This window comes from Schistocerca americana, chromosome 1, assembly GCF_021461395.2.
Source record: "Schistocerca americana isolate TAMUIC-IGC-003095 chromosome 1, iqSchAmer2.1, whole genome shotgun sequence".
NCBI lineage: Eukaryota > Metazoa > Arthropoda > Insecta > Orthoptera > Acrididae > Schistocerca > Schistocerca americana.
Window position 1 is genome coordinate 137,983,867 of NC_060119.1, and position 27,201 is coordinate 138,011,067.

General features: G+C 39.4%; 1 protein-coding gene across 6 annotated transcripts in view; it reads left to right on the forward strand.

Moving 5' to 3' along the window:
- The window catches only part of LOC124550852, a 54,360-nt gene that overhangs the window by 19,000 nt on the left and 8,159 nt on the right, over window positions 1–27,201 (forward strand). For all 6 annotated transcript variants that reach the window (XM_047125596.1, XM_047125587.1, XM_047125620.1 and 3 more), the window contains 2 exons: window positions 20,472–20,844; window positions 23,754–23,797. In XM_047125596.1, the coding sequence (XP_046981552.1) occupies window positions 20,472–20,844; window positions 23,754–23,797 (417 nt within the window). The remainder of the gene's footprint in view (window positions 1–20,471; window positions 20,845–23,753; window positions 23,798–27,201) is intronic.

Here is a 27,201-nt window from a genome sequence, read left to right on the forward strand (position 1 = left end):
AATTTGTGAGCAACTGGAAATCAGCCAGAGAATAAAATTTTGTATTAGAAGACTTCATATTGGTAAGTTATTATACGACAGGTTTCGTGTTAATCCCGCGATTATTTCTACAAATATGAAAGGTAAACTTCACATTTTTTCTATAGTTTTTCGGCTGACTATGGTACAATTTATCTATGTGAGAATTGCTCAGAAAATTTATTATTATTTATTCCCGTGGAGGCCTGGGAAAAGAATAGGCCTCCGCTATTATTATTATTATTTTGCTCAAGAGTGCAAGAAGTTGTAAGAGATGGCCTAGGTTTGTTTCTTTCAAGAAAATATGCAGAAATATTATGTCTCAAAGTTGCCAAAAATTCAGGGGTACACAGTTGATAACTGCACTATGAGGTCAAACAAATGATTATATCTCCAGAAGAATTGAATTAGTGATCATAAAACATTGCTAGTGCTTATTGGGGCATGTGCGAATGTTCACACAATATTTCAGCAAAATCCATGATGATGTGGGAACATTGTCCAAAATTAGACCACTCAGCATGGGATGGCCCATAAATATGTATATTAAAATTACATCACAATTAGCTCTAAATCTTAATGTACTATTTCAGACCCAAAAAACATCTGTTACCCCCAAAAATTCTACTGCAACAATGCTAGGCAAAACTGCAGCATTTGCTTCATGCGACATTTACTTTTCACTACATTGATCTGCTGGGGCTGCATGGTGTACTCTATGGCAATGTCAAAAACTGCACCACAGCATCCTTTTGATGGCTGTAGTTGGGAATTTATTTTTTGACTTCATAGTTAATGTTGCTACACTGGTTCCTACTCATTGTCAAATGATTTGAACAGGCCCATCTATTGCTGGCTCCTTTGTTGGCATATAACTTTAGGCTCTTCAACACTACTCGCAACTTCAATATTAAGATTTCAGTTTCTTCTTCCCTTTGTTCATGAAACATTGTCCTGATCACTCATCGTCACTTGTCAGGCATTGATGCGAGAGAGCAGGAGCTGAATTGTCACATGCTAGGTCACTCATTACTACTTGAAAGATTTGAACCATTAAACTTTTACTTAAATCAGAAGTTTTTAGTGCACTGGCATGTATATTACCGATGACAAATGATTAATCACTCTGGCTACTTCTCTCACTTCAGTCGTACTCTTACTCCACTTACCATTCTAACTATAGACCCACTCACCATGATTAAAGTAGCTCCAAAGTCAAAATGCTTTTTAATATAACGTTACACTGTTTTATTGAAGCAGGGGTTTTTCCAAAGTGTATTCCATGAGGATAAAACAAAGATCTACTCCCTTTGATAACTGGCGTAATTACAGAGGTGTGGTGGAATTTCCATTTCTATAATACTGATGCTTAAATTGCACCTTTCCATGTTGGGACCTTATTGTGTATTGTCTGAGGCCCAGAAAACTGCATCAGTCAGTGACTAAATCTGGTACTGCGGCTGGTGATATCTTAAAAGGCAGACAAGAGAATTCCTCGTGCATTTTTAATAAAATTTGACTGACTGGAGACTTGCTGGGATTAGGAAGGGAGGAAATCTTGTTCTTCCTACTTGAAATCCTAGGAGGCCCATATATTGTCACCTAGTCATTATAATGTGGAACTCGTCAGCTATGTGTGTTCATTTTCTGACAAGTCTTCCCAGTAAACAACTTGCTCCTGTGTGGGTTCGAGTGATGTATTCTTAAACTCAGTCACTATGCTGAAAGTGGCAATAAAACCATCTTTTCTCTGCAGGCAACACCTCATTAAAGTATTCTCCAGTGCTGAGAGCCCCTATGAACACTAAGAGGGTCTTTGAATATGTATTGAAAAGACATGTTAGACTCTAGACTAGGGGGATTATTCATTGCAATCAACAAAAATATTGTCTGTTGAGGTTGAAATGGAGTCTACTTTTGAAGTTATCTAGATGCAAGTAACTAGCTCAGGTGAGCTTGTGGAGATAACACAGATAATGTGGTGAAAGCAAACCAAAGACTGTGATTTATTGGCAGAACTCTTAGAAAATGTAACAGCTAAAGAGACTGCTTGCACTACACTTGTCTGCCTTCTTCTGAAGTATTACTGTGCGGTGTAGGTTCTGCATCGGATCGAAGTGATGGAGGATATCAAAGTTCAGATGAGGGCAGCTCGTTTTGTATTATTGTGGAATGAGGGAAAGAGAGTCATGGGTATGATACATGAACAGGGGTGGCAGTTATTAAAACAAGGGCAGTTTTTCAGTCACCAGCTTTATCCTCAGTGTGTGAAAATATTTGGTTGCTGCCTGTGTACATAGGGAGAAATGACCATCATAATAAGATAAGAGAAATCCGAGCTCACACGGAAAGATTCAGGTGTTCGTTTTCTCGCACGCTGGTAGTGTGGAATGGTAGAGAAGCAGCGTAAAGGTGGTGCGATGAACCTTCTGCTGGGCACTTAATTGTGAATTGCAGAGTAACCTTACAAGAAGCAATCTTGCTGTTGATGCACAGGATTACTCATCAGTAAGTAGGAGGATGGGTAGGGTTGCGATTGGAAAGTTGCAGTCTCTGAAGTCATTAGTTTGGCTATACATCTCGACCTACCAGACACTGATAGAGATGAAGTGATTTTAACTTGCCTCTAGATGGGACCCCATCCTATGGTGTCTTGGTTCCTTATTCAGCAAGAGAACCCACGTGTGCATAGTTCTTGGAGTTTAAGATATCCATACACCACATTTTAATTGAATATATTTTATATCACGAGTAGAGGGCAACAACCAGTCTACAGGATAACTATCTTCTATTTTAGGCGGTAATGAAACCAGTGTCTCATAGACTTTGTAAATGCCTTTGATAATATAAACATGGAATAGATTTAAAAGTGGATAATCACCTGAAAGTTGAGAGGACTCAAATCTCTTCCAATGCCACAACAGAAGTTTAAGAATCGGTTATGAGAACCTAGTTCATTTTGCTGCACAGAATTTATTCAACAAAAATGATAGTAAATGGAGAGTGCCCGCAACAAAATCTAACAGGACTGTTGATGTTCTCAATAGGCATAAACAGTTTATTAGGTATAGTTGGCAATACTATCAGATTATTCATTTAATTTCTGCAGGAAAGTATCATTGGTGTTTGAACGTAAGAAAACTTGGAACAGCTTGGACTTTGCAAGCTAGTCTAATTGTACAGTATCCAGATTTGTGGGCATTTCAGATGTGACAGCGACTCTGATAGTGGGCCACAAGGGAATATGAGGCCAGGCATGTCATCATCAGGGTTCTGGTAGACCACGTCTGACCACTGCAAGGAAGTATCACCATATTATGCACCTAACCTCTTGGCATCATCCATGAACAATTGTTGCACTCCCTGTAACATTCTGTGTTGTCTTGTACCATTGATTGGAGACTAGCAGCTGCTGGTTTAGACTGTTACAGACTGGTTAACCTAACAACTAATTTTGGTAAACTATTAGAAAGGTTTGGTAATAGATGGCTTTGTTGGTATTGGGAATCTAGAAATCTCCTTTCCTGATTCCACCATGGATTCCAAAGATCCTGAACTAGAAACTGTCATATGATTAGTGATGCCTTTGTGCACAATCGACATTTGATTGCAGTATTTATTTTATGTACAAAGACCTATGATACAGCAAGATGACATCACATTTTATCAACATTGTGAGACGTGTTTATGAGGAAATTTGCAGTTCTCTGTATAAACTTTGACTTAGGTTGTTTAGAGTAAGGGTGGGCATGACCCTCAGTAGCTTAAATGTGCAGGAAAGTTATGTTTCTTAGGGAACACTCTTTTTGCAATTGCAATAAACAAGCAGTTGACCCTATAGTCACAGCAGCACGATATGTTTGAGATCTTTAAAACTTCCTGGCAGATTAAATCTGTGTGCTGGACTTGGGACCTTTAGTCTCACAGGCAAGTGCTTTACCACCTGAGATACCCAAGCACAAATCATGACCTGTGCTCATAGCTTTACTTCCAGCAGTACCTCATCTCTCCTCCTACTTTCCAAACTCCACAGACGTTTGTGAGGACAGATCATGAGTCATGCTTGGGTAGCTCAGTTGGTGAAGCACTTGGTCGCAAGAGGCGAAGGTCCTGAGTTTGAGTGTCGGTCCGGCACACAATTTTAATCTGCCAGAAAGTTTCATATCAGCACATACTCCAATGCAAGAATGAAAATTTCATTCTTGATTATCATTACTTATTTTATAGTGACATATCCTTATGCACAGCAGAACACCAACTTCAGGTAGCTATGTGGGAGACACAAAACACTGCTTTTCGTCAATTAGATCACGTGTTATGCACTTGGACATCCAACTGCTGGAACTACTGCACAGTATAGTATTTTTTAATTTCTTTTTGATAATAAATGTTTATACAGGGTGTCCTATTTATCTTGAACACACTAAATAACTGTTTGTCCAGATGCAAATTACAAAATGTTTCAAGCAAATGTACATTAGCCATCTGGGGGACATCAATTAGCACGATTGCCTTCGTGGTAGCTTTGTTTTTTACAAAGATACAAACAGCGGTATGACTTTTTTAAATGGCACCCTGTATTTTTTATTTGGTAATTCATTTCCTCTCCTAAAGACCTATTCAAAAATATGTCACAGTGTACCATTCACTGAAACACAAGCTAAAGAACATTTGCTTGAAACAGTTTGTAATTTGCATCTGGATAAACAGTTATTTAGGGTGGTCAAGATAAATGGGACACCTTGTATGTGATGACTCAAGATAACCAGCATGACAAAACATAGCAACACTTTCTGGGAAACAGATTGAACAGTTTTAGCAAAATATTACAAAGCATTAATTTTATTGTATTTGGACTATAGAAGTGTTGTTTACTGGTCAGTTGCATTGTCCAGCCTAGTTGTATTAGATCTCATCCACCACTGCGGAATACATTTGTCAACTGGAGTTAGCTGCACAAACTTTGTCACTAGCCTGAAGTTCCACTGATAACTTGTATGTATGACTGTTTTGCTGCCTCCCTTACCCTTGTGCGGTCCCTTGGCTCACTCGGTCATCCTAACAGCAGCAATGGTGTGTTCCCTGACATGTAGTAAAGATGGAAAAATCATATAGAAAATCCATTGATATCAGCATGCCTGTTGGACCCATGAATTTATTGTAAATAACATTACACCCCTTAATCGGGTGATTAGGGTAGAGAATTTAAGAAGGAAAATGGATGGGTTGAAGTTATAGTACCAGGGTGAACAGGACTTTACAGTTAACTTGGTACAACACAAAATCAAATAGGGTTAATTCAAGAGTAGGCATAACAATTAAGAAGAAAGTAGGAATTTGGGTAAGCTATCCAGAATAGTACAGTGAATGCATTATCATAGACCAGACAGTCATGAAGCCAGTAGCTTCCATAATAGTAAAAGTTTATATGCCACCTAGCTTTGCAAATGATAAAGAAATTGGAAGCATGTATGACAAGATAAAGGAAGCTATTTGTGTAGATAAGGAAGATGACAATTTAACTGTGATAGGCGACTGGAATAGGAAAAGGAAGTAAATTAAAAAAGTAAGAGAACTTGGACAGGCTGAGGGAAATGTAAGAGGAAGCTGTGTGATAGAATTCTGCACAGTGCTTAATTTAATCATTGCTGATACTTGGTTTAATAACAGTGACAGAAATTCGTATGTGTGGGAGAGTCCTGTGGCACTGCAGGGTCAGGTTGCTCATATAGTGGTATGACATGTTTCAGAATAACCAAATTTTAAACTGTAAGGCATTTTCTTCCAGGGGCATATGTAGACTTTCGCGACAATTTATGAACTGCAGATCAAAAGTGAAGAAATTGCAGCAAAGTGGAAAATGAAGGAGTTACGAACTGCATAAATTGAAGAAACTAGGTGTTGATAGCTTCAGAGGGAGCCAAAGGCAATGTTGAACCAAAATAGGAAAAGCAGACAAAGAAACTGGATGACTTACTTTGAGAGATGAAATGGGGAAGAGCAGCATAGGTTCACAAAGGTAAAAAGGAAAGGGTCTAGTAGAATTCCCTAGAGAACACAGTAGATATTTAATTTGACAAAAGGCGAAAATATAAAAATGTACCACGTGAAGCAGATGAAATGGAATACAAACGTGTAAAAAAAAATTACAGAAAGTGCAAAATTGCTAAGTGGGAATTGCTAGAGAATAAATGTAAACCTGTAGAACCATGTTTAATTAGGGGAAAGATAGATGCTACCCGTAGGAAAGTTAAAGAGACATCCAGAGAAACGAGGATCAGCTCTATGAATATAGAGTTCAGATTGCAAGCCAGGACTAAGCAAAGAAGGGAAAAGGGGTGGGGGGGGGGCACTGCAGTCTCATGGCAGTTGCCAACTTTTAAAAGTGTAGCAGTATAGTGTGATATTATTAGTACACAAAAACAACTGGAATAACTATTGATGGGGAATGATTGAGTAGAGTCGAGAGTTTGAAGTACCTAGGAAGCTTGATACAGGAAGATGGAAAAAAGGACAGAGAAATAAACGAGTGGGGGAGAAAAGCAGAAGCTTTTCGGAAGAAGTGTCAGAAGCCTGATATAGAGCAACGACGTACCCCAAATCAGTAAAAAGGTTATATACCGGTCGTACTATGACCCTATCCTGACGTATGCATCCAAAACCTGGGTTATGAAAGGAAGAGGGAAAAGCAAAGTACGAGCTAGTGAGATGATATTTGTGAGGAACAGTATTGGAGTGACAAAGATACAGGTTAAGTAACGAGAGGACCAGAGAGTTAATGAAGATGGAACCATTACAAGAGGAGATGGAGAAGTTAAGGCTGAGATTGTATGGGCATGTTAAGTGAATGGAGGAGAAGAGGATACTCAGGAGGATACACGAGATGAAACCGGAAGGAAAGAGACCAAGAGTAAGACTGAGAGACAGATGGCTGAAAGGAGTGGAGGAATGCATCTAGAAGAAAGGAGAAGACTGGATTGAGGTGAAGAGGGAGAGATGATGGCAAGACAGAAGACGATGGAGAGGCTTATGTTCCTAACAGACCCAGCCAGAGGCTGAAAACTGTCGAAGATAAAGGAGGAGGAGGATGAGGATGATGATGATGATGATGATGATGATGATGATGATGACCACCACATTTCTCCCCCATAACTCCTTGCCATTGTTGTAAACTGGTCATGCCAGAGATGATGCTTGGGGGGGGGGGGGTGAGGTCTGAGTGCATGTGCCACTGAAGAGGCAAGAGGTGGAACTTCAGCACATGAGAAGCTGTTGCCCAGATCATGACATTCATCTTGCAAATGGCTGGAAACATCAGCTGAAAGACCAGCCTTAGGGTTGCACACCATTGCCCAGGGGCAGATCATCATCTTCTATCAGCAGAGGCACAGCATTAACTGGAGGGTTTAAGGCAGCCCACTGGCAATGCGAGAGGGACCCAACTCCTGTGACTGGGGTGACTGGCACTGCTGCCGCTTCAGTGTTCATTTTCTCTCTGTGTGCACAGGCAGTTCAGGAGCCAAAGGGATGTTATTGTGCCTGCATCACAACTGGCAAATTACTTAGGTCAGTGACTCAGTTGTGGTACTTCTCGCAGTTAGTTTGCCCGACACGGTGTTTTTATATCAGAAGACACCACCAACAAACAACATTCCTGATATATAACTGCAGTTGTTGTTAAAATTGATTTTTTTGTAAATTATTTTTACTTTTGCGAAAGTGCAAGGCTAAGGAGATTCTTGCAACTCCGTTAAGCGGGGATCGAAAAAATTTTTACTGAACTCAGTTTACTCAAATATGATTCAATATTGGAAATATTGATTACTTTTATTGTTTCAGTGGAAGAACCACTAATCAAGAGAAATCTCCTACATTTACATTTATTTTTTATTTGTCAAAATTACAGAATATTAAGATATGTACTACAACCCTGGGCCGTTATCATTTAGGATGACGACACTGACCTCAGCACCGATGTTCCCCTATAAAATTTTAATAAAGAAGTTAATTTGACCACTTCATGAATTTAGGAGATGGTACTGATAAACATTGACAACTCTTTTAAGTAATATTTGATTATATTTAGGCTAAGTATTACATGAAACTTGCACGTTTTTGGGCCTTGTCACAAAATGGCTTCTTACACTACGAAGAAACAAAAGGGAAGAGCAAGCGATCTTCTGAAAAAAAAGAAAAAAAAAACTGAGATGGCAATTACATTTGCAGATTGTATTAATTTTTGCAGTGTCTTTATTTTCCTGAGATAATGTTCACGATTAGTTAAGATGTCAGTTTTGGTATATTTGCGAAGTTATTCAATATCATTTTTATCACGTTATGTGGTGTACCACCACAGTGTGAAGGGTCTTCCAGTGATTTGCCGTTGCATGGGTTATAACCCTACCACTACTATTGTAATTTAGTATGCTTTTACGTAAATAACAGAAACCCTTCGTCTATGTTGCCACGTATAATCCTCTTACTAAAATTTAGTTTAGCTTCCAAATAAAGTACCCTACAAGATCATAGTCCAGTTTATAGGAAAAGATAGTCAATAGAGCTACCCTTTTTACAGGTTTGGACCGTATGTTGTGTCTAATTAAGTAAATCGGACTATTCAATTCTTTTCCTAAGATCTTACCCAGCGGTTAGATAGAAATGAAGTATGAATAATATTTTAGTGAAGCTAGGACAACTCAGTTCAAAGTCCATTTAGTGGTTTAAAACATGTACTAATGGTCGCTAGCTTATCCGGGCAGTGAAACAGTGAGGTATTGGAAAAGCAGAAGTATGAATTTTGCCTATCTTGCTACTGTTTAATTTGGTTCTTCAAATAAATTTTAGTCCATTTAAACAATGTTGGACGACACCCTTATACAATATGTTTTTAAAAGAGGAAAAAGCCCAGTAAGTAACTTCAAGGAAGCTAAAAAAATTTGGCCAGGTGGACCTTAGAAAATAACTTTCCATAATCAACAAACTTAAACACTAAAATACTTAGATACTAAAGCACACACTTTTTATACTGAACATTTCACTTCAAGAAAACCTCTTTCTTGCTGGAATTTACTTTCAAAAGCTATTATTCTTTGAACTAACTCTGTATACTCATTTAACATATTCTAGTAACTTGGCTACACTCTGATTGAATTTTACATAAGCAGACTTTTACCATAACACTTTGCAGTAGTTAAGAAAACAAAACAAAAATTAAATGGTGCCTCTTCATATTAAGTTGGCGCTTCATAAATCTGTAAAGCAGGATACTCAGGTTAATCACACACCAGGAAGGAACCCTATAGATGTGTATGATTAGGATGAAATAACAGGGTGAACCAGTTCCTTTAAAGTTAAAGAATGGTCATTAAAACACAGTTTAAATTAACGGTTCATGCTGTACAAAAGAAAAAACAAAAAAATCTTATCCAGTGGCTGTAGGCTTGGGTATGGCAACCAATTATGACAGCTACACTACCCACAGTATGGCCTGCAAGTATCTTGCAGTATGGGCTCAACTTCTCTTCTTGGGGGCCATTCAATTTTACATACTTTAGCCCAACAACTTGCAGGTATGCCATAGAAGCCATTTGCAGTCTTCATCTGAGGCCATTTTGTGCAAATTTGCAGGCAAAGCTGCTTCTGCTCCACAAAGGTGTGGACTCAATCACTGCTGCCTACACGCTGTGTGACTTACTTCCAGCACTTGCTCTATGTAGCACACCAGTTCGCCCTTGCCTCCTTTTCCACTCTCCAGAGCCACTTTCATTTCAAATAAAAGCACACTGGCTTTTACATGATACCTATTTCTTACATTGTTCCTAAGCGTGTCCATTTCTTAAATTGTCTAATTTACATTAACATGAACAATTTATACACACAAATATTTTAAATACAAAAGTCATCAGAAAATTATTTAACATACTAAACAATGTACACAGTATTTTACATACATTACTCACATACAATGCAAAAAACCTCAAACTCCAGTATAGCACACTTTACTTTACATCTACAGAAAATATAGTGCCAAGATGTGGAAATTTTAAAGCAAAAAAGTTATAAAAATTTTAATGAACCATAAACAAATAATGTTATAGGCTGAGAACAGTAGGAAGGTAGAAAGAACTCTAAAGCTTGTTCCGATGTACGGGAGGTGTAGAACTTGGTCATGTGTTACTTGAAAATTCTGACTAAATGTTCCATTTCACCGTTGGTTTGGGGGTGGAACAATGTACTCATGACATGCTTGATGCTCTTGGCATCACAAAACTGCTGAAATTCTGCCGATGCCGATCTGAACTGTGGTCCATTCTCCGAAACCAACACTTCTGGTAACCTTAGATGCAAAAGATTGATGTCAGGGTCTTGATGGTGCTAGCTGTCATGGAGGAGTGCATGGCCACCAAGAACAAAAACTTGCTGAAGGCATTTACTACAATAAGCCAATGAGAGTTCCAGCAGGGACCCTCAGAGTCTATATGGAATCATTGCCAAGGGCACAGAGTGTGGGCCAGTTGAAAAATTTTTGCGGTGGAGCAGCCTGATGTTCCGCATATGTTGAACATAGTGAGGTTAATTGTTCTATTTGAGCATCCTTGCTGACTCGTGTGCAGTGCTTAGTGCATATGATTCCCCAATGGTGAAGAATTTCTTTCTAAAGCAAACTTAGCACAACAACGCAGGACTGGTCATTGTTTGTATGTGAGAGGATGATGCCCCACTGGGATGATAAGCTGTGCCAAAGCATAAAATAAGTGTATAATTGGATTGCTGATTTGGTTAATTGAGTGTGACCAACCAGTGCAGAGGCACTGCAACAGAATGTTGAGACTGGGTTTCACAGTCCTGGCTGAGGAATCCATCAGTGGTGGATGGGAAAACCATAAAGGGTTCCATTGTCCTGGACAGAAGTGTGAAAACAAGAATCTTCTGTGGTGTTGAAAGCCAAATCAGTGCTAACTGGTAAGAGAAAAAGTGTCAGCATTTGAATGCTTAGCTGTTGGCCTGAACACGGTTTCATACTGGTAGTTGGAGAGAAACAGGGACCAACACTGCAACATTTGCACCATGTATAGAGGACTAGCTTTGAAGGGCTGAACAATAAGGTAAGAGGCTTGTGATCTCTGCCTAAAAGTGTTGATGGAATTTAGTCATCCTATATGTGACAGCAACAGCTACCTTCTCAGTTTGCAAATAGTTGCATTGTGCTTTAAGAGTTTGCATGTGAAGGCAGTTGGCCTCCAGTGATGACACTCTGTACAAGAGAACAGCACCCATCCTACAAAGAATGCATCAACCGCCAGTACAATTTGCTTGATGGGATCAAAATGAACCATACAGAGATTGCTCAGTCAGGTGTCATTCAGTTTCTGAAATCCAAGTTGATACCCGAAAGACCATTCAAATAGAATGTTCTTTCATCAAAGACAATGCAGTGGAGCTGCAGTGTGCACAGCAGGTGATATGAACTGAATGTAATAAGTGAGTTTACCCAATACAGCCGGCAGTTCACTGACAGAGAAGCTGGGAGGTCCCAGATGGCAGTATAGTAAGTATGACAGCATGTGATGGGTACCCTGAATGTTGATAATGTGTCCTAAATTTTCAACCTTCGTCTGGAAGAAGGAATGTTTGTCTTTATTACATTTTCACCCAGCATCTGAATGCGCTTGAAACAATTTCCTGAGATGGGAAAGATGTTTATCACGAGTATGACCCGAAAGTACTTTGTCGTCCAAATAATTTGAAAATAAGGAACTGTAGCAGTCAGCTCTGATAAGTACTGTTGAAAAATTGCAGCTGCAAACACACTATCTAAGGGCAATCGTAAGAACTTAAATAACCCCATGTCAGTGTCAAAAACTCGTTGAGACTGTTTATCTGAGGGAAGCTGGAAATAATCATGTGAAGATAATCTTGGAAAAGAACTGAACTACATCAAACTTGGCCACAAGTTCCTCAGGTAGCGGGAAAGGAAAAATTGGTCACAGTCTGTGAATTTATCACTGCCTTGAAGACTGCACATAAGCATAAGTTACCTGAAGGTTCTTTATCACCACCAATGGGGATGCCTACTGACTGGCTGCTACAGGGGAAATAGCGCTATTGTCCTGCCAAGATAAGAGTTTCTGTGTTACTCGGTCTCTGGTAGTGAAGGGCAGGCTGTGATCGACAAAACTGTGATTGTGCCTTGTCCTTCATGGTAATATGAGCCTCAAAATTATTAGCTTTTAGACCATCTTGAAAAAGTCACAAAGTTCAGCTAACCTGTCAGAAGGCACAGAGGAGTTCACAGAGAAAATATTGCCTTGAATGCACAGACCAAACAGATCAAGAGTCAGTGCCGGTATCACTTTCACATGAGCACAAAATTAGGAACGAGTGTGTTTCACAATACGAAACATGGCAGGTATGCCGTAAATACCTAGTAAAGAAATGTCTGTTGTAAGCAGAAAGAGTTGTCTGTGACATAGTTAGGGCTTGCCTAACAGTTTGTATGTGCTTCTATTCAGAAGACTCGTGGACACTCATATCCAGTTGCATATAAATTTTGCATTTGACAGTCTGCAAAGTGCAAACAATTTGCTAGCCTGACAATGGATGGAAGTAGGCTGACTACTTCGCGTTTGTGCAGACAGACAGATTGAATGTGGTCATGCTTGCCACTATAACAACACTTAGTGTCACAGCAGGGGCACATCTGTTGCTTGTGTGCAGTGAAACGCTGAGGGCAGGACTTAAATCATCTAGCCTACTACCTAGCACACTGGTTTTGTTTATGATACAGCCCTTGCTGAGACTTTGTGTGCTATGGGGCTTGAGCAAAGGGCACAACCCGTTTACCATTACTCTGAACTGCACCAATAGGAGTGGAATCAGTCTACTGCTGCACTATCATAAGAGTCCCAATTCCACTAATTCCAAAACCTGTTGCCAGCAAGGGTGAGAGTACTTGGTGCCAGCAAGGATGAGGGTACTTATGAATCTGTTCATATATCTATGGTTCAGACACATTTCGAGTAGGGCATCCCTGATCATAATGTCCACATTCAAACTTGAATTGCAATGACGTGTAAGTCCTTGCAGTTCAGACACCCATTGCTTGTGTGCCTGATTAGGTTTACTACACAAATTAAAGAATTTGTAATGCAGCTGCCACATTAATCTGTGCAGTTGCCACATTAGTCTGTTAATCAGAGTACTTGTCTAGTGCAACAATTAGTTCACTGTAAGGAACACTCTGAGAGTGGGTGGTGGGAAGGAAATTTGCAGAGTAACTGGTAAATGGGCAATTTGGTTCTACACTCAGTGTGATGTGCCATGAAGAGAGAGTTGAGTTGTGTGCGATAATTGAATCATTCCTCTTGTTGAGAACCAATGCACAGAATGGCAGTCAGGGGCTGCTTGCTGTGGTGGTGCTGGGGGCAGTGTCTCTGTTTGCTTGTGCAGCGAGCAGTCTGGTCATCGTTTCCATGAGTTGTTGTATTTGCTGTGCCTGAACCTGAAAAGTCTAAGTTACTGAAAGTTCTTGCGGGGTCTGGCCATGATCTAAAACACACACACACACACATACACACACACATACATTATACTTGAAGAGAAATAGTGCAACCTTTAAGCTAAGATGAAAGAAAGTATAAATTAGGGTCACTAGAAATATCAGCTTCTGAAAAGTGCGAATATACAGTATTGCAGGGTAAATGTTCTGTGTTCAGTGTTGCAGGCGGCTAATGGCCACGATTCTGTAAGAAAACTCGCACAGCTGTTACAGAAACAAAGTAATAAAATGCACATGTAGTGTTGGATAAACTTCCTTATTTGATTTTCAATGCAAGTCCATTGCAATATCCAACATGAGTCTGTGAGGTAGGAAGAGTATGATATCCACAATAGTAACCGAGGTGAGAGATAACACTTAGACTAGGCAGACAGAGCTGAACTAACGGACTTTTGGGACTTTTGGGACTTTTGGGACTTTTGGGACTTTTGGGACTTTTGGGACTTTTGGGACTTTTGGGACTTTTGGGACTTTTGGGACTTTTGGGACTTTTGGGACTTTTGGGACTTTTGGGACTTTTGGGACTTTTGGGACTTTTGGGACTTTTGGGACTTTTGGGACTTTTGGGACTTTTGGGACTTTTGGGACTTTTGGGACTTTTGGGACTTTTGGGACTTTTGGGACTTTTGGGACTTTTGGGACTTTTGGGACTTTTGGGACTTTTGGGACTTTTGGGACTTTTGGTTACATCAGAGATAATTTATGATTCCTGAGAACTGTTGGGACAAATGAGGCAATACAGACCCTCCAACGTATCTCAGAAGATATGTTAACAAAAGGCAAACCTGCATTAATAGTATGTGGAGATTTAAAGGATGATTTGACAGTTGTAATGTGTCTACCCTCTTTAAAATTTTGAAGGTATCAGGTATAAAATACAGGCAACAAAAGTTTACTTACAACTTGTGCAAAAACCAGACTGCAGTTATGAGTTGGACATGAAAGGGTTGCAGTGGTTGAGAAGAGGAGGAGATAGGGTTGTAGCCTATCCCTAATGTTGTTAAATTTGTACATTGAAGAAGCAATAAAGAATACCAAGCAGAAAATGGCAAAGGGAATCGTAGCCAGAAAGTAGAAATAAAAGCTTTCAGGTTTGCTGAAGATACTGTAGTTCCATCAGATACAGCAAAGGACTTTGAAGAGCAGTTGGCCAGAATGGACATTGTTTATTTATTTATTGTTCCGTGGGACCACATTTAGGAGAAGTCTCCATGGTCATGGAACGAGTCAATACATGAAATTATAACACGATTGTAGAAACAGAAGATAAAATGAAATATAAGAAACATATTCAGGCGACAAGTCGTTAGTTTAAATAAAGAAAATCAAGAATGTAACACTGGAATTTGCTTCATTTTTTAGCTCTTCCAGGAGCTCCTCGACAGAATAGAAGGAGTGAGCCATGAGGAAATTCTTCAGTTTAGACTTAAAAGTGTTTGGGCTACTGCTAAGATTTTTGAGTTCTTGTGGTAGCTTATTGAAAATGGATGCAGCAGAATACTGCACTCCTTTCTGCACAAGAGTCAAGGAAGTGCATTCCACATGCAGATTTGGTTTCTGCCTAGTATTAACTGAGTGAAAGCTGCTAACTCTTGGGAATAAGCTAATATTGCTAACAACAAACGACATTAAAGAAAATACATAGTGTGAGGGCAATGTCAAAATTCCCAGACTATTGAATAGGGGTCGACAAGAGGTTTTCGAACTTACACCATACATAGCTCGAACAGCCCGTTTTTGAGCCAAAAATACCCTTTTTGAATCAGAAGAATTACCCCAAAAAATAATACCATATGACATAAGCGTATGAAAATATGCGAAGTATACTACTTTTCGTGTTGAAATGTCACTTATTTCAGATACTGTTCTAATGGTAAATAAAGCGGCATTTAGTTTCTGAACAAGATCCTGAACATGGGCTTTCCACAACAGCTTACTATCTATCCGTACGCCTAGGATCTTGAACTGTTCAGTCTCGCTTATAACATGCCCATTCTGTCTGATTAAAATGTCAGTTCTTGTTGAATTGTGGGTTAGAAACTGTAAAAACTGAGTCTTACTGTGATTTAGCATCAAATTATTTTCCACAAGCCACGAACTTATATCATGAACTACATTATTTGATAATGTTTCAATATTACACACAAGATCCTTCACTACCAAGGTGGTGTCATCAGCAAACAGAAATATTTTTGAATCACCTGTAATACTAGAAGGCATATCATTTACATAAATAAGAAACAGCAGTGGGCCCAGCACCGACCCTTGGGGAACGCCCCATTTAACAGTGCCCCATTGGGACTGAACATCATTACCACTCTCAATATTGCGGAGGATTACCTTCTGCTTTCTGTTCTTAAAGTAGGAGGCGAACCAATTGTAAGCTACTCCCCTTACTCCATAATGTTCAAACTTCTGCAGTAATATTTTGTGGTCAACACAGTCAAAAGCCTTCATTAAATCAAAGAAAACACCTAACGTTCGCAACCTTTTATTTAATCCGTCCAAAACCTCACAGAGAAAAGAGACTATAGCATTTTCAGTTGTTAAGCCATTTCTAAAACCAAACTGTACATTTGACAGCAAATTATGTGAATTTAAATGCTGCAGTAACCTTGTATATACAACCCTCTCGATAACTTTAGCAAACACCGATGGCATAGAAATAGGTCTATAATTGTCAATTGTCTCCCTTTTTATAAAGTGGCTTCACTACCGAGTACTTTAATCAGTCAGGAAACCGACCACTCCTAAAGGAAAAGTTACAGATATGGCTAAGTACTGAGCTAACATACGTGGAACAATACTTCAGTATTCTGCTAGATACCCCGTCATATCCATGAGAGTTCTTGGTCTTTAGAGATTTAATTATTAACTCAATCTCCCTCTTGTCAGTATCATGGAGGAGCATTTCAGGTAACAGTCTCGGAACACTTTTTTCTAAGAGCGCTATATGATTCCCTGTTAGGACTAGGTTTCTATTTAGTTCACCTGCTATATTCAGAAAGTGATTATTAAGTACTGTACATATATGCGACTTATCAGTAACACGGACATCCCCACTACGCACTGATTCTATATTCTCGACCTGTCTCTGCAGACCAGCCACTTCCTTTACGACTGACCATATGGTTTTAATTTTATCCTGAGACTTAGCTATTCTATCTGCATACCACATACTTTTTGCCTTCCTAATAACTTTTTTAAGCACCTTAAAATACTGTTTGTAATGGGCTGATGCATTTAGATTTTGACTGTTTCTAACGTTTTGATATAATTGCCACTTTGTTCTACAAGATATTCTTATCCCTTTAGTCAGCCACCCAGGCTGCCTGTTTGTGCTAGTACCCTGTTTTGAACGTTCTAACGGAAAGCAACTTTCAAAGAGCACGAGAAAAGTCTTGAGGAAAGCATTATATTTATCGTCTACTGTATCAGCACTATAAACATCTTGCCACTCTTGTTCCTTGATAAGGTTTTCAAAAGTCTGTACAGCAACTGGATCAGCTTTCCTAAAAAGTTGGTAACTATATTTAACATGTGTTGCAGCACAAAAATCTTTTAGACTTAAAATTTGTGCATCATGATCTGAAAGGCCATTCACCTTTTTGCTAACAGAATGCCCTTCTAATAATGACGAATGAACAAAAATATTGTCTATGGTTGTTCTACTGTTCCCTTGCACTCTCGTTTGAAAGAATACGGTTTGCATAAGATTATATGAATTAAGGTGGTCTACCAGCATCTTTTTCCTTGCACAATCACTTATACAATTAATATTGAAGTCACCACATATAACTAAGAACGGATTGTAATATGAAAAAAGTAGAAGAAGATAAATTTGTATCATTGAATTAAATCTGGAGTGCTGAGGGAATTAGGTTAGGAAATGAGTTACTAAAAATATGGGTTTTCCTATTTTGACCACAATATAACCAATGATTCTTAACCATTGATTCTTAACCAGTGATTCGCCTTCTTCTTCTTCTTCTTCTTCTTCTATACACTTATAAATTGAATTCCCTCCACAGTTGTGTCTGTATGTTTGTGCTAATATCTGGAATGATTGTAGGGATCTTGATACAGTTTTCACTACTCAGTGGATTGACTTACCAGGAAGGTTTGTGTATATAAATTATAAATATTTCATATAAATTGAGTGAATTGTAACGAATGAAGTCCCTGCCAGTGTGAGAACAGTGACATTGAGGTCAAGCAGTAAATGGCAACTCTCCTTGGAATCACCCACACATTATTGCATGGCATGGGGTACTTTGTACCAATGCTACACACCAGAGGGCACTCTGCACCAGCATCACTTTGGCAAGTACAAGAAAGCTCACACAGGAGCTTGCAGCTCCCATCATTGCCATGAGATGTCATTCTAAATGCCAATTAAGTATGGAATAGGTAACATTTGTGCCTCACAAGAAGTTTCTGAGCATGCACTACCAATATTGTTTGTTATATGAAAGTTATGATATTGTGGTACCTAAGATTGTTCACTGAATTTAAATCATAACATGATGCAGAGCCCCATAATCAATATTACCATTATGGCAGACAAGTCGCCTTGCCGTAGACGCTTAGTGCTGCACAAATATGGGGCATGTCACTAATCTGATATAAATTTAAGTGTTAGACACATGTTGGTGTTTTTTTTTTTAGTGATAGTCTGGAGTGTAGCCTTCTACGGAAGTGAAACTTGGACAATAGACAAGTCGGACAAGAAGAAGATAGCTTTGAATTTGTAGTGGAAGTAAGGGTGAGAGGGCAAAAAATGTAGATGGAGTCCAAGGCAAGAATACAGTAAGCATGTTCAATGGATGCAGGTTGTGGTACTTGTGCAGAGATGAAGATATTTGCACAGGATTGACTAGTATGGAGAACTTCACCAAACATATCTTCAGAGTTAAGACCATAACAACAATATTAGTGGAGATTCTGTGCACTGAAAGACAGCAAGTGCTACCACATAAAATCAGTATTATTTACAGTGTTTAGATTGAAACTTCCTGTTCAGATTTTTTCTCCTGCCAAGTCTCAAGTATCTCTAGAGCCTCTCTGTACATGTCCCATCCCCCCCCCCCCCCCCCCCCCAATCTCTAATCACCCCCATCTCTTTCCTGGGTTCTGATTCTACTCTGTGATAACCTTGTACTGTCTGACCAAATTTACCCCATCATTAATTGCCCCCCCCCCCCCACACACACACACACACACACACACACACACACCCACACAGGGGGTGGGGGGGACTTAAATTGGTTGCTGCAGCTGACCAACTTGGTGCTAAATTATTTCTCATGTAAAATATTTGTCTACAAGATGAGCCTCGGGTAGTTGAATACTGTCCCATTAAAGGATAAAATCATGACATACTGCTCAAGCAGAAACTTTTGAGGAGACATTGTTGTCTTCCTGGATGCTGAGTTTCACTAAAGTGATTAAAATACAGCAGAATACAAGAGCTTGTTTCAAAGATCACTGTGGCTTTTAATATTTCCTGCTGCAGTGGGTACTTACTGAAAATTATGTAACCTGTCCATGTGTTGCCTTGGCAGGGACGTCTTCTGTCCCATTATCCTGTTTTAATCACTTCATTGAAACTCCACATTTATATTTTGAAGGCAGAAACGGGAGGAACATATGACAACACAGCAACGTCTATTTTGGAAAGTACCCCTATGTACGGGGGTGTCCAATAAGTATGTTTCCTTATTTTATAAGAACATAGACACAGTTGTCATGTTAAAATAATTTTAACATTTTACAATGTTCTGTTAATTTTCTACATAGGTGCCATGTTTTTTCAAACCTTTTCGCTAATGCGAGACAAGTTCTCTTCCAACCAGTGCTATACCTGTGCTTGTGTTGAGGAATCTGTGAGGTGTTGTCAAAAGAAGATGACTTCAATTTTTGCCTCACAAAGTTCTCTTCATTCATCACATTCAGCTTGAATGACCCAGATGGAGCTCAGAAGATTAACACTGGAAAATGTTCCCATATACTCTGTATTCCCCTGACCTTTTCAGATGTTCCAGTTCAAAGGGCATATGTGAGGTAAGGCCTTAACATCAATGGTGAACTGGTTACGAGCACAAGACCTGGCCTGGTGCAGTATTGGTTTGGAAAAATTTGTTGGTTTACCAAACCTGCATGGAAAAAACATGGCAGCTAAGTAAAAAAGTAACAGAAGCCATGTGCAATATCAATAAAAAATTTTCAACCTGATAAATTGTGTGTAATTAGTCATTGAGCTTCAAACACTGATTGTACACAAATTCAAAGTTTCTAAGGTAAGTGATAATGGTGGGTGGTAGAACGGACCCATCTCATTATGTCCAAAACATTTTTATTTGTATTTCGACTTTTGAACAGGGGTACCTCTCAACTTGGTAAACTTTAACTGATCACCTTCCATTTGACAACGAACCTCCATTGCAGTGCATTAATTAAATGACATCTTGGTGTCGTTCGACCAAGTGAGTATTTATTCCGTGTGTCTGCCTTCACAACGCCAAATACAATCCTACTCTCAACTTCACAGATGGCTGCTGTGCATGTATATTGTTGGCAAATGACAGTGACTAGATTATGTGGGCTAGTGTTCCTCTACTCCGATATTGACATAAACAACTTTCGTATTAGCTGTTTTCCTAATTTATTGCTGTTTGTGATTCCCTGTGGTTTCTAAAAGTCTATCCTTTTGGATGGCCCATTTAATTGGCATTCACAGATATTAGTTTGGTAGCTTGACTCAATAGAAACTAAAGATGATTGTACAATTTGGTTCTAGTTGCTCCTTTTAGAGTATGCAGTATTGTGGTCTAGTGTAACATAAATTAATTTTGCAAAACATTTACCACAGACATCAATTTGCTTGTTCTCGCAGTTAGAAGGACCTGGGCCACCGCCAGCAGTTATCACACCCGGGGGGAAATGCTTTGTGTGCAGCAAAGCCGCTGGATCAACAGGATCGCCCCTCACAGCAGTTACAAACACTACAAAAATCCAACTCCACCAAAAACTTGGTAGAGTTGTAGGAGCAGAGCTGGATCTCATTGTTGATGAAGATGGAGTACTTTGCCATGGCTGCTGTCGTCTGCTGAACTACATGGATCGAATTGAAGTGGAGCATAGTATGCTCACAAAATCAATTCTGAATTGTATGCGACGGACGTTTGGTTTTGGTTACGTGCAAGGTGATAACCGTATGCCAGAAGCTGTTCTCGCCAGTATAGAAGATCGCAGCAAAAACTCCATAAGTGAGTCACAGTATTTGGTTTTTTTGTGTATATGGTCAGTTTGTTTAATATTGCTTGCTAACAGGAAGTGTTGAAACTAATTTTCAAGGATTTCAGCATAAAATGGCGAAAAGGGGGAGAACCATGCAATTATTCTAGTTGAGTGAGTTGTTTATGGCAACTGTCTTGAGGATTCTGATATGGTGATTGTGATGAACCTTTTATGTTCTTATAGTAGAGAGAATGTTGTAATGATACCATCTATTTTATATTTTATTTGTTTATGTTAATATTCTTGACAGCAGAGTGTGGATAGTTTCCCATTTTTCTTCTGTTTGTATTGTTTTGTTATTGTGGAAGAAAACTCTGAAGTACATTACCAATAACACATGAAAATTTAATGTTAAGCTTTAATCTTTCATTTCTGAATAAATTCATAATTTATTTGAAATGATAGAGTACAGCAGTCACCCTTTTCTTTCAGGTTTTGTTTGGCGAATCTAGATTCCAGCTAGTGCCTAGGCACTGTCAGTGCTCTGTTTCATAGACTGTCTTGAATGAACTGTGATAGAAGTCTGAACAACAGGGGACTATTGTACTAAAATGTGAAATAAAGTACTGATAGTGGCTAGGCACTAGGTGAAATCTAGATTTGCTTAATAAAACCTGAAAGAAAAGGGTGCCATTGCTGTGCTGTGCAAGTCGTATCACTGTCCTTGATTGCACCCACATTCCTAATGAAAGGAAACTTCCTATTATATGTTATATAAACATTACAAAATATGGAAAGGACTGCTGCTAATCACATAGACAGTGTTGAGCCACAGAAAGGCACAATGAAATGAATACTAGAAATATTTAACCTTTTGGACAAAGTCCTTCCTCAGAAGCACAGTCACACAACTTGCGCACGCACACACATGGCTCCTGTCTCCAGGAGCTAAGGCCTGACTGCGACTGTATCAGATGTGAGCAGCAACCTGCTGGGTTGGGTGTGGACGGCGACATGCCTCCACCCAGATTGGTGTCCACATCAGACCCAGTCGGGCCTTCGTAAGTGCTCCTCAGTGGTGAGTAGCAATCTATCCTTTCCATATTGTTGTTATTACAACCTGAACTTTCTATTGCTTTTATACACTGCGCAACAAAATTAAAGGATCACTTTTTTGCACCCTGCCATTTTCGACCATAGCAACACAAAAATTCTAAATTTGGCTCAGGGACACCTACAACCTTCCTCTGCAATGGTGTAGAAGAGTGGCCCCCTGGACATCACCCTCAGGCTTAGCGACGCTTAAAGAGCCATGGTATTGACATGTTAAAAAAAAGGAAAAAAGCCCAGACCTCATAACATCCTGTGAGATGTAAGGTGGGTTAATTGACATATTGGCACCACATTTCACCAAAATTCTGCCCAGTGTATCCGTAGGCATGTAACACTATGGGAAGTTCATCACACAACCCTTTACTTACATTCCATCCATTCCCTTGATGCCTGTGCAATGGAGATCGGAACCACGGCACGCAGTGTTGAAATCTCGTGAATTTTCTAATGGGTGGCCGACGAAAACATTTTGTAGACATTGCTGTTCAGAATTAACACAAAAGGGCCTCAGGAGGTGTCATAAAGGGTGTGACTGACGTTACCCCCTTCCCTAAGGATGTTAATTTTCACACATTTCACAAAGGGAAATGACAGTTTGTAACATAATGTGCAACAGGATTATGTTCTTGAGAAACTTTCGACACTCCTGGCACTCCCTGGATGATTCATTCCTCCTCTAAGGACAGTGTGGACACTACAACCCCATTTAACATGACCCCATCCCTTTGGAATGAGGTGTGACTGTACTTTTTGTTCTGGTGTATAGATTGGAACCACTAGGGACCATTCAACAAAATTTGAACATGATTGGAAGGAGGAAAGTGTATCTGTTTCTTCATCCCTCCTTTTTTTACACCCTCTTGAACCATGTGCACAGGAGGATGCGATATTGGCATGCAGGTGAATAAAATGGCAAAATAGCAAGAGGTCCCTGTAAGACCCCTTCCCCTTCAGTAACACTCTTGGTACCACCTGCACACCTTCGCTGGGCACTTCAAAAATGCAAACTGTCATTTTTGGTCACGAAATATGTGAAAATGAATGAGCCAGGAGACTGGATGGTTTCAGTCACACTCTTGTGACACCTCTTGAGGTCTTGTTTAGATTCTGAGCAACAGTATTTCTGAAGTGTTTCCCTCATCCACCCATAAGAAAACCTCCGGATTTTGAGTCTGGGCATCACGGTTCTGACCTTCATCACAGATGCATCAAGGGGTGGGGGGGGGGGGGGAGTGATGGCCTTCCCCCTGTGTGACGTGTCCACATTTACCTCTGTTGCAGAGGCATCATTGGGTAAGGGGAGGTGCAATGACCTTCCCATGGTGTGGCACGTCCAAGTTGACATCGATCGCAGTGGTGTTGAGAGGGGTAAGAGGAAGTGCGAAAGCCTTACTGTGGTGTGACATTTGTGGGAGCATTTAGCAAAATTGTGGTGCCAGTGTGGCATCATTAACCCACGTCAAGTGTCACAGGCAAACTATCCTCCAAAAATTGCTACTGCCACATTGCCATTCACTGAGCTTCTGTACCATTACAGAGGAAGGTGGCAGGCACCATCGAGCTAAGTTTCAGATTTCAGTTACAATGGGAGAAAATGACGGGTTTCAAATAAGTGACCCTTTAACTAGATTCTGTAGTGTATAAAATTATGATTAAACCATTACTCGCATCTGTAGTTCATAAAATCAGGCTTAACAAGTCTTGCTGATTGTGTGTTGAATTCGGTAGCTACAACAAAAAATACCTGAGCATAAATTTCTTTAAATTGTGTGTATTTTCGGAAAACTGAGACAGTTTCTTGAAATTTTCTTCTTTCTTCCTGCAGTTCCTGTAGAGAAGCATGATCCTGCTATAGATGTGCCTGAAAAGGTAAGAACACCATCATCATGAGTAGTTTGTATCAAAAGCTATTACAATTAGGCTTTATATTCTTAATTGTATCAAAAGGAAAATTCACTTGAAAAAACTATACAACTATTAGCCAGAATTGCTGGCCAGTTATTACCTTCAAGAGAGGAAATACCAGTTCTGCTGATAGGCACAGCAGTGTTTTTATTATGTCTTTACTCTTTTATCAGAGATGTGTATTAAAAATACAGAGGTATTTGTTTGAAAACAGTATGACTTTAAATGAGCTCATATTGGTATAAGATGAAATTTGTAGTATTATATTTTGTATGTCCATTAAATAACCCACATTTCATCTTGGAATAAAAACTGCCACCTAAATTTTGCTTTGCAGTAGTATGGAGGTAATTCTCAAGATTATTGACAATGTGAGATATTGGGAAAGAATGGTTTGAAATCGTGAATTGAAACACTGAGAACCATAAGGACCTAGAGCACACCATTGTCAGATCTATATGAAGTGAATGTAGAGAAATTGGTAAGAGAGCTTTTCTTGGCTGTTCATGTGTACGATATGGCCCTACACCACAGATAAAACTGGCTCATCAGATCAATAGATGTCAGGAGCATGCATACATGCTACAATATCAAAATCACCAATGATGTGCTTTAGGCTCGAATGGTTCTCTGGGTCTCAGTTAAATTTTATGTGCTGTCCCTGAGTTACTTCAGATGATGGTTACTTTAAAACTTTGACTGTTGGACATGTAAACCTAGCTGTTTCTTAGAATGCCAGTCATTTTTATTACTGTTTTAGAAACAATATGGCCATTGCAACAGAACAAAATAAGGATAGAGCCCTTCAATATACGTGATTGTGTATATAAAAGCAGAAATTGTACCCTGTCAAATGACAGGATCAGCTGTCTACCAGCACTTTTACATCCCGTGACATTGACAGGATTGGCAGTACAAGTGTTGAAGAAGAAGAAAAACTAATTTTGTACCCCATCTTTCTTTCTGGTCTAGAAGTCTGCCTCGGTTGATCACAAGGTCAGCAGAGTGATTGAACTCCGTATTGTTGCAAAGTGTGACATAATGACATTGAAGTATACAGTGACCCAATGTTTAAAAACTTGTGGAACCCTAAGCAGTCTGATCACAAACTTTTGTAGATTGTGCAAACTCCAAAACCTCCTATTAGAAAAGTGAAGAGAGTAAAAGTTGTAGAGATTGAAACTAAGTGAACATACCCAAAAGTAGCAACCAGCACTTTTATCAGCGTTGTTCATCCCTCTCACTTGTTGTAAATGGATTTTGAGGAAACGTTGCTCTTTGTTTGTGTCTCAATCTCCCTTACCTTTTTCTTATGGTCCTTCAGTGGGATTTATAGCAGAGGTGGTTCTCAGCCTGTCTCAAATATTTGTTCTTTAACCTTACCAAATAACGTTCTTTTGACCACCAGCTGTAAAAGTTGTGCCTGTATCCAAACGTAATGAAGCCTCCACTGATCAACTCACTAACCCAGTTCCACACACGGTCACAAGGGCATAACTCAAATAATGACTCCAAAGTCATTTTCATAAAAACATAAATTTATTTAGAAAAATATATTACAAAGTGCAGGAACAATGATAATATTAATGTTTTCTTCCCGACATCTCTTTCCTGGTACTGTCTTCCATATTTCAGGAGAAAACTTTCATTCAGTAATTACTTTCAAAACTGACCCAAGGTGAAAGTCTGAAGTTTTTAATCTGACAGGAGATTCATTTGCTTTCGTAATTGAAAATAGCTGCTCATGTCAATAAGTACTTCCAAACATGGGAATAGTTTCATATACTCAGCTACGATGACAGGCTCAGGATGGTGATCCGTCTGGAAAACCTGGAATTTTCAAAGAATTAAGTTTTAACTTGGAAAATTGAGGATTTAATTGGGATTTAATTTTATTGAGCTTCATAAATTACAAATTTTAAAATACTTAATATTTGAAAGCATGTTAATTATTTGAACATTAGTCCATATAAATTATTGATGTTTAAAAATGTGGCCCAAAGAGGGAAGCTGATCCTGCCCTTCTCCAAGACCTGTTTCTTTCAATCCTTCATGATTATCCTATAAGGACAGGTAAGTGAACAAGATGATTGGTAACAGTTTTGCACATTCAAGGGGACATGAGAAGCACTCCCTGCCAAGTGCCACCAGTGTATACACTACAGAGTTGGTTGCCGTATCTCTGGCTTTGCAGTACATCAAATCCCAGGCAACGATGGACTTTCTAATCTGTAGCAATTCTGTGAGTTGCTTAAAAGGCATAACCCCATGTTATCCCAAAAATCTTATGGTCGCCAACATCCAGGACCTACTGGTTGACCTCTACAGCTCTGGAAAGACAGTGACCTTCATCTGGACACCAAACCACATAGGCATTCCAGGAATTCCGATCATCTTGCTAAAGATCCGACTACAGGAGATCAACTTGATTTCAGGATACCAGACATAGACATAAGGTTACAAATTCAACACAATATTTTGAGACTCTGGGAATTAGAATGGCAGGCTTCTACGGCCCAAAACAAGTTGAGAGCGATTAAAGGGTCCACTGGGCTGTGGCATACATCTTTCAAGGCCTCTCAGAAAGATGCAGTTCTGTTGCGCTGACGATGCATTAGCCACTCGAGACTCACCCACGAGTTCCTTCTGCTTCGGAGGGAGCCTACTCACTGCAGCTGCAGCAGTCTATTGATGATAATGTGTGCTGTTGTTGAATGTGCCCTGCTGGCCAATCTGAAGCATTCTGTTTGCCTACCTTACTACCTCAGATGCTTGCAGATGACGAGACAGCCATTGCCGAAGTTTTGCGTTTCCTGAGGGAGAGCGGATTTACGCTCCAAAAGTAGATTCTCAGAAATTTCTCCGTCAAATTAAGGTCTGTGTTTGATACTAGTAGACTTCTCTTGGCCAGGAATGCCCTTTTTGCGAGTGCTAGTCTGCTTTTTATGTCCTCCTTGATCTCCATCCATCCATCGTGGATTATGTTCCTACTTAGGTAGCAGAATTTCTTCACTTCATCTGCTTCATGATCACCTGTTCCGATGTTGTTTCTCACTGTTCTCATTTCTGCTACTTCTCATTACTTGCATCTTTCTTCAATATACTCTCAATCCATATTTTGTACTCATTAGACTGTTCTTTACTTTCACTGAGGTTAGCAGTGTCATCAGTGAATCTTATGACGATATCCTTTCACTTTGAATTTTAATTCCCCTCTTGAACCTTTCTTTTATTTCCATCATTGCTTATTCGATGTATAGATTGAACGGTAGGAGCGAAAGACTACATCCCTGTCTTACACCCTTTTTAATCAGAACACTTTGTACTTAGTCTCCCTCTCTTGAATCTTGTACATATTGTATATTACT